General features: G+C 44.8%; 1 protein-coding gene across 1 annotated transcript in view; it reads right to left on the bottom strand.

The window, feature by feature from the left end:
• Positions 1–2,316: 2,316 nt before the first annotated feature.
• LOC105504149 (chromosome unknown open reading frame, human C9orf78) overlaps positions 2,317–8,198 on the bottom strand; it is a 7,969-nt gene continuing 2,087 nt past the window's right edge. The window contains exons 4-8 of the mRNA XM_011931438.1: positions 7,499–7,576; positions 6,469–6,666; positions 4,450–4,586; positions 4,244–4,342; positions 2,317–3,283 (exon numbers count right to left, since the gene is read on the bottom strand). Of these exons, the coding sequence (XP_011786828.1) occupies positions 3,192–3,283; positions 4,244–4,342; positions 4,450–4,586; positions 6,469–6,666; positions 7,499–7,576 (604 nt within the window). The 3' untranslated portion in view covers positions 2,317–3,191. The remainder of the gene's footprint in view (positions 3,284–4,243; positions 4,343–4,449; positions 4,587–6,468; positions 6,667–7,498; positions 7,577–8,198) is intronic.

Below are 8,198 nucleotides of genomic sequence, written 5' to 3'. Positions count from 1 at the left end.
GGATTACAGGTGTGGGCCACCATGCCTGGCCTCAGCCTTTTATTTTTGATGACCTTGATAGTTTTGAGGAGTACTGGCACAATCTTTGGTAGGCTGGCCCTCTACTGGAATTTGATGTTTTTCTCAGGATTAGACTAGCGCTCTGGGGTTTTGGAAGGAAGATCACAGAGGTAAAGTGCTCTGCTCATCACATCCTACCAAGGAAGGGTACTTACTGTCAACATTACCTATCACTGTTGGTGCTGACTTGATCACTTGACTGAGGTAGTGTTTGTCAAGTCTCCGCACTGTACACTTACTATTCTCCCCACCCCCCTTTTCTCTACTGTATTCTTTGGAAGAAGGTCCCCATGCACAGCCCACACATTAAGGAGCTGGGGATTTTGCTCCACCTCCTTGGGGGCAGAGTATCTGCAGAGATTATCTGGAATTCTGCATGGGAGATTTGTTTCTTCTCCCCCATATATTCAATCATTTATATCAGTATGCACCACTGTTATTTTATCCTTTGTGTTATAATACAGTACTAATTTTTTTTTTCTCAAATTGTTCTCATTTTGGCCACGGGGCATTTAAGTGGTTCTTTGTGCTCCTTTGAGCTATACCCAGTGTATACCAGTTTATTTGGGTTTGAGTGCTTCTTTCCTTTCTGCCACTGTAGGATGCTCCAGGCTCATCTTGTATATTTCCTGTCCCAGTCCTAGAATCCTATTTCTACGAGGAATGCTGATTCCTTTCATTGTAGAATGGCATTAGAAACTGGCTGGGCATAGTGGCTCGTGCCTGTAATCCAGCACTGTGGGAGGCTGAGGCAGGTGGATCACTTTTGTTGGCTTTTGTTCCCTCCCTTAATTTCCTAAAGGATCTGCCAGCACAGACAGTTTTTTGTATGTTATGGCCCGATAAATGATAGAGGGACAGGTACTGTGAAAAAGACTGGGGCTGGGCGTGGTGGCTCATGCCTGTAATCCCAGCACTTTGGGAGGCTGAACCATATCACTTGAGGTCAGGGGTTTGAGGATAGCCTGGCCAACATGGTGAAACCCCATCTCTACTGAAAATACAAAATAATTAGCTGGGCATGGTGGCGTGTGCCTGTAGTCCTGGTTACGCAGCAGGCTGAAACAGGAGAATTCTTTGAACTCAAGAGGTGGAGGCTGCAGTGAGCCGAGATCATGCCACTGCACTCCAGCCTGGGTGACAGAGCGAGACTCCATCTCAAAAAAAGAAAAAAAAAAAAAGAGAAACCAAGGTCTGGGAGCTAGGTGTGCTTCCTACTGAGATGTCATTTCTTTTAGGCAGTCTCAGCTGACAGAACAAAAAAATGTGTATATATACTATTAAACACACATCTATAAATATTTCTAGGTAAACATCTGTACTTATATTAAGCTAAACATGAGCTCATGCTGACATCTCCAACTCTAATCCATTACACGGATCACTGGAGCCTCCTCCCCTTGCTTATCTGTGAATTCCCACCCCAACAGTGAGAGACCTGGCTCCCTCCATCTGGCGGCCACTTTTAAGCTGGGTAAAAGATTACTCATTTTCCAGCAAAGGGAACTCTGGCAAGTGAGAACTGTTGATCATCCACTTATTTGCCTGTTCATCCCATAAACATGTGTTGCGTTGTTACATGCCAGATGTGCTAGGCCTTTAGTATTCATCTTGGGTTACCCCTGTACATCGTTGGGACCTGTTAAATGCTAGTTGAAATACCCTGAAAATATTTTTTAAGGTTCAACTTTTTCATATTGGATTTAAAATAATACTTTTGTGCATTTGTTACAAGCCAGACACTATAGGGATCATTCATAGTTTTGAGGGCTGCCTGTGTGTCAGATTGTGGGCTATGCCCTGGGGTTTCAAATTTAGAAATTAGGCACACATGGTTCCTGCCTTCACTGACCACATTCAAGTGGAGGAGGAAAAAAAAATCTCCACTTTACAGATGAGAAAACTGAGGCTAAGAGTGAAAAGGATCTGTCCAAGGACACAATGAGTAAGCTGTGAGCTGGGCTCAGATGTGACTCTTGGGCCAAACCACCATAACCACAATATCTGCTCTAAATCCGCCCGTAAGTCAGCCAATCTACTCTTTCCTCTTCTGGACCCATGTGGATGCCTCAGGAAAAATAAGGGCACAGGTAAGAAGGTACTTGACAGTTAGCAGGTTGCAGCATGTCTATGACATTTGAAATAAATGAGAAAATCCATTTCAGTAATTCAATTTTACATTTAAGCTATCCAAACCATGGGCTTTGGAAACATTACCTGATGTTGGTGTAAGGAAACATAATACAAACAATATGGTTGGATTCATTTTGAAATTTAATAATTAAATTCTAATAGTAATAAGAAACATAGTTTATGCTTTTTCTTTTTTAATGAAAACAAACAAGTAATTTTGTAAAAGTCAGAAAACACCAGTATCCTTCTGCTCTCATCCTAGATTTTGCTGTCAGTTGGACCCACTCTAATCAATGGAGGATGCATTTCTGACCCCATCCCAGATAGGTGAAAGCAGAAGACATGATGCGTCTATAATAAGGAAAGCACAATCTAAAGGGTATGAGCACACCGTGAACAGTTTCTTCCTGACCCAGAGCAAATACTAAGAGAAAGACAATATATTTACAAACAAGATTTAATAATGCTCACAAGAATAGAGTTTGCCCCCAAATGGAAAATTACACATTGTTTTGTTTCAAAAAGTTATAAATTTAGTGCCTGAAAAATCCAGCAGGTAAGCAGAAGGACTAATAAGGCCTGTTTCTGGAACTGTTCACTAGCAAATGAGCATGCTCTGTCCAGGAAGCCATTTTTCTTTTCTTTTTGAGACAGTTTCGCTCTTGTTGCCCAGGCTAGAGTGCAATGGTGCAATCTCGGCTCACCGCAACCTCTGCCTCTCGGGTTCAAGTGATTCTCCTGCCTCAGCTTCCCGAGTAGCCGGGACTACAGACAGGTGCCACCACGCCCGGCTAACTTTTTTGTATTTTTAGTAGAGACAGGGTTTCTCCATGTTTGTCAGGCTGGTCTCAAACTCCTGACCTCAGGTGATCCGCCCACCTTGGCCTCCCAAGGTGCTGGGATTACAGGCCTGAGCCACCATGCCCGGCCAGGAAGCAGTGTTTCATGGGAGGGATATAGGGAGAGGAAGGCGCTATTTACATCCCACTCTGCACAGCTCAGTACCGCCTATTCATTTTCTTGAACTTCTCATAATGATAGTCATCAGTTGCCTTCTCGTTAGCAGGACGCTTGCGGTTAGGAGGGGACCCTGAGAAGGAAAATAATGGGAAAGGTGGTTTGCCATGCTGGAACCCACTGCTAGACTTTACTCCATGTAGGCAAAGACAACTGCCTGTTTCCTTCCTCACAGGAGCCCCAGCGCCTAATCCAGTGAACACAGTAGAGCCTCCGTAGATACTTATTTGTCTTTTTTTTTTTTGTTTTCTTATTTTGAGATGGAGTTTCACCCTGTTGCCCAGGCTAGAGTGTAATGGCAGGATCTAAGCTCACTGCAACCTCCAACTCCCGGGTTCAAGCGATTCTCTTGCCTCAGCCTCCTGAGTAGCTGGGATTACAGGCACCTGCCATGATGCCTGGCTAATTTTCATATTTTTAGTAGAGATGGGGTTTCACCATGTTGGCCAGGGCTAGTCTCGAACTCCTGACCTTAGGTGATCTGCCTGTCTTAGCTCCCAAAGTGCTGGGATTATAAGCGTGGGCCACTGAGCCTGGCCAATACCTTTTTCTTTTCTTAAAAAAAAAAAGATGTGGTCTCATTCTGTCACACAGGCTAGAGTATAGTCATCCAATCATAGCTCACTGCAGCCTTGAACTCTCAGTCTCAAGTGATCCTCCTGCCCCAGCTTCCCCAGCAGCTGAGACTACAAGTGTGAGGCACTGCACTCAGCTAACCTTATGAGTAGCTTTTATTTGTCCTTACTGAAATTTTCTGACTTCTTGAGTCTCTACTGTGCTTGAGAATATGAGATAGTACGCTTGATACTGAATTCTCAGAGCAATCCTAACAGGTAGGTTCTATTAGGATTCCCATGAGGAAACTGAGGCTTAGAAAGGGGAAGGCACATAGTCATGGTCCAGAGCATGGACTGGAACCCAGATGCCCCAGCTTCAGTGCCAACCTCCACACCGTCCCCCGCTGCACCCTGCCTCCATGGGCCACCACAGAGCTGAGCACTCCAGGCAGCCCCGAGGCCTTTGTTGCACTCACGCTCAGGCTCTGGCTTCTCCGTGTCGCCTACTCTCAAGGGCCGGGCCTTGGGCTCTTCTTTGTTTCTCCGTATGGGTGCGTTGAGCTCTTCATGATAAACTGGACCCAAAGAGACCAGGGGACACGTTAGACGGAACATGAGGTTCCTAGGGACCTCAGCCCAAATAAGGGAAAGGGGGCAAGACCGCTCTCCCTGAGGGGCTTACATCTGTTGTGCTGCACGTAATTCACAGCCATGTTGGTAGGCACGAAGGAGGTCTCGCTGTCTTTCTTCTTGTTCTGCTGCTCTGCCAGCAGACGGGCCTTGGCATCCTCCGTGGAAATTATATTTTTAATTTTAGCACTATGGAGAGAAAAAAACCACACCACTTAGAAGATGATAGCACCTTACTACTCAGATGTGAGTGGTGAGGCTGGCAGCCCAGCAGGACATAAGAAAATCATGTGTCCTGGGACACAGCTCTCCAGTTTACCAAGCACACTTGTAGTCACATTCTCATGGAACTCTCACGGCCGTCAGAGAACCACAGTTACTCTGCTCTTCTGATCAAGAGCAAATTGAGCTTCAGAGAAGTAAAATGCTTAAGGCTCAAAGTCTGTAAGGCCGGAAAAGAGCCTAGAAGCCTCCCAACTTTCTACTGTACCAAAAGATTATTCTGACAATTGCACTTCTTCCATGACAATCCCCTTTTAAAGTGGATATTTTGTTTTAAGAAGGATCATGGGGAGAAGGGGTGAGTGAGCCTTTAACATGGCTCCTACTAGAAGAAAACAGAAGAATAAAGGGCCTAAGACAGCTGTCAACAGTGGCTAAAGAACCACTTTTGCTTTCAGCAGCCAGGGGCCCTTACTACTCTGGCCAAGCCTTCAGCAAAACTTCTAGCAACAACCTGCCAGAGACAATCTCGTTTGTATTTGTAGGATTCTAAGGACACAGATAAGAACATGGGGTCTCACTACACTGCCCAGGCTGGTCTTGAACTCCTGGGCTGAAGTGATCCTTCCACCTTTGCCTCCCAAAGAGCTAGGAAAACAGGCACAAATCACCATGTCTAGCCTTTTTTTTTAAAAAAAAAAAAAAAAGACAGGGTCTTACTTTGTCACCCAGGCTGGTGTGCAGTGGTGCAATCATGGCTCACTGTAGCCTCAACTCTGAGCTCAAGTGAGAGCCTAGCTAATTTTTAAAATTTTTTGTAGAGACAGGAGTCTCACTATATTTCTCAGGCTGGTCTCCTGGCCTCATGTGATCCTCCTGCCTTAGCCTCCCAAGTACTGGGATTATAGGTGTAAGCCACCACACCTGTCTCTCATAAATTTTTTTTTCTTTTGAGACAGGGTCCTGCTCTGTCTCCCAGACTGGAGTGCAGTGGCATGATCTTGGCTCACCGCAACCTCCACCTCCCGGGTTCAAGCAATTTCCTGCCTCAGACTCCCAAGTAGCTGGGATTACAGGTGCCTGCCACCATGCCTGGCTAATTTTTGTATTTTTAGTAGAGATGGGGTTTCTCCATGTTGGTAGGGCTAGTCTCGAACTCCTGGGCTGAAGTGATCCTTCCACCTTTGCCTCCCAAAGAGCTAGGAAAACAGGCACAAATCACCATGTCTAGCCTTTTTTTTTAAAAAAAAAAAAAAAAAATAAAAAGACAGGGTCTTACTTTGTCACCCAGGCTGGTGTGCAGTGGTGCAATCATGGCTCACTGTAGCCTCAACTCTGAGCTCAAGTGAGAGCCTAGCTAATTTTTAAAATTTTTTGTAGAGACAGGAGTCTCACTATATTTCTCAGGCTGGTCTCCTGGCCTCATGTGATCCTCCTGCCTTAGCCTCCCAAGTACTGGGATTATAGGCGTAAGCCACCACACCTGTCTCTCATAAATTTTTTTTTCTTTTGAGATAGAGTCTCATTCTGTCGCCAGACTGGAGTACAGTGGCATGATCTTGGCTCACCGCAACCTCCACCTCCCGGGTTCAAGCAATTTCCTGCCTCAGACTCCCAAGTAGCTGGGATTACAGGTGCCTGCCACCATGCCCAGCTAATTTTTGTATTTTTAGTAGAGATGGGGTTCCACCATCTTGGCCAGGCTGGTCTTGAACTCCTGACCTTGTGATCCACCCACCTCAGCCTCCCAAAGTGCTGGGATTACAGGCATGAGCCACCGTGCCCGGCCTGCCCCCATAACTTTTAACTGGAAAGCACTGTGTCTTCTGCCTATGGGTCTCAAACATACTCGATGCCCAGGTCCACCTCAGGAATGCCACTCAGCATCTGGTTGGAAAGCATTTCCTCGGTCTTCTTTGCTGAGGAAACACGGATGTTTTCGGGAAGTTCATAAAGACAGTCCTCTGCATTCTTTGGCTTAACTTTCTGTTCCTCATGTTCCACGATCCCTTTCCTCTTCTTTAGCTCTGTCTCAATGTACTTCATCCTGAAGTGAGAAACCCACAGGGCTCAGGGAGGGGCGGGAAACACACACCAGGTATCCTCTAAATTAGTGGTCCCCAACACTGGCCCACAGACTAGTGATGGTCCATGGAGAAACAAGAAAAATACAAAATAACTTGTGTTTTTTCATCAAGTTAGAAATTTTCCACTTAAAGAAGCACCAACCTATGAGGTTATGTCCCACTAATCTAATGGTGTTAGGATGTACAGGTTCTTTGAAGACATAAAGATGATAGTTTGCCAACAGCTTTGTTGGCTCAATAAAAAGTAGGCAAGTCCATGTTTTATCCCTGCAATGTTTTGGAGAAATATTACTAATCATGAAACCACCTTTGAAAAGAAGTTTTATTTTTTGTTTTTGGAGACGGAGTTTCACTCTTGTTGCCCAGGCTGGAGTGCAATGGCGAGATCTCAGCTTACTGCAACCTCCACCTCCCAGGTTCAAGTGATTCTCCTGTCTCAGCCTCCCGAATAGCTGGGATTACAGGTGCCCACCACCACATCCGGCTAATTTTGTATTTTCAGTAGGGATGGGGTTTCTCCATGTTGGTCAGTCTGGTCTCGAACTCCCCACCTCAGGTGATCTGCCTGCCTCGGCCTCCCAAAGTGCTGGGATTATAGGCAAGAGCCCCCATGCCCAGCCTGAAAAGACCTTTTAAGAGGTTTTCAAAGTTCTTAAGCTGGGAGGTAGAAACAGAGGGGCCAACTTTGACATCTTCTAGAAAATTCTAGAAATGTCATCTGTTGACTAAATGTCTTGGACTCTGACTGGGGTCCAGCCCCAATTGCTCACAGCCAAACAGACTGACACTTACATGTCTGCATCCTCATCCCGTCTGTTGGTTTCTGCAGAAAACGATGTCCCCAGGTGCAGGTCCTCCTCTTCACTGATCCTGAAGGGAGAGAACAATAAGGCAGAGCTTTCAAGTCACAACTCAGTGAAGCTGAGTTTTATGTTGTAAGAAGAAAACAAAGACACAAGCATTTATAATATACTGTTTATGGTTGGCAAAAAAAAAATGCTATAGTATAATATGTAAATGAAAGAAACCCTAGAAATATATGCAAGCAAACTGTTGGCTGCTAGTGACACCTCCAAGGATTGAGTGGATCACTTATCCTTAGGTATCCATGGGCGATTGGTTCTAGTGCCCACTCAAGGATACCGACATCTGCAGATAGTGAAGTCCCTTATATAAAATATTGTAATATCTGCATCTAGTCTACACACACACTACCAAGTCCCTTATATAAAATAGTGTAATATCTGCATCTAATCTACGCACATACTACCATCTGCTTTAAATCATCTCTAGATTACTTTTAATACCTAATTCAATATAAATGCTATATAGTTGTCAGAAAAGTACACAGTGTACTTTTATTTTTTAAACTTTTGAATTATTTGAATGTTTTATTTAATTAATTAATTAATTAATTTTTATTATTTTTTTTTTTTTGAGACAGAGTCTCGCTCTGTCGCCCGGGCTGGAGTGCAGTGGCCGGATCTCAGCT

This window comes from Colobus angolensis, unplaced genomic scaffold (genome assembly GCF_000951035.1).
Source record: "Colobus angolensis palliatus isolate OR3802 unplaced genomic scaffold, Cang.pa_1.0 Scaffold9, whole genome shotgun sequence".
Classification (NCBI taxonomy): domain Eukaryota; kingdom Metazoa; phylum Chordata; class Mammalia; order Primates; family Cercopithecidae; genus Colobus; species Colobus angolensis.
Note: the sequence above shows the minus strand (reverse complement) of the source record. Positions and strands in the feature narration are given on the sequence as shown.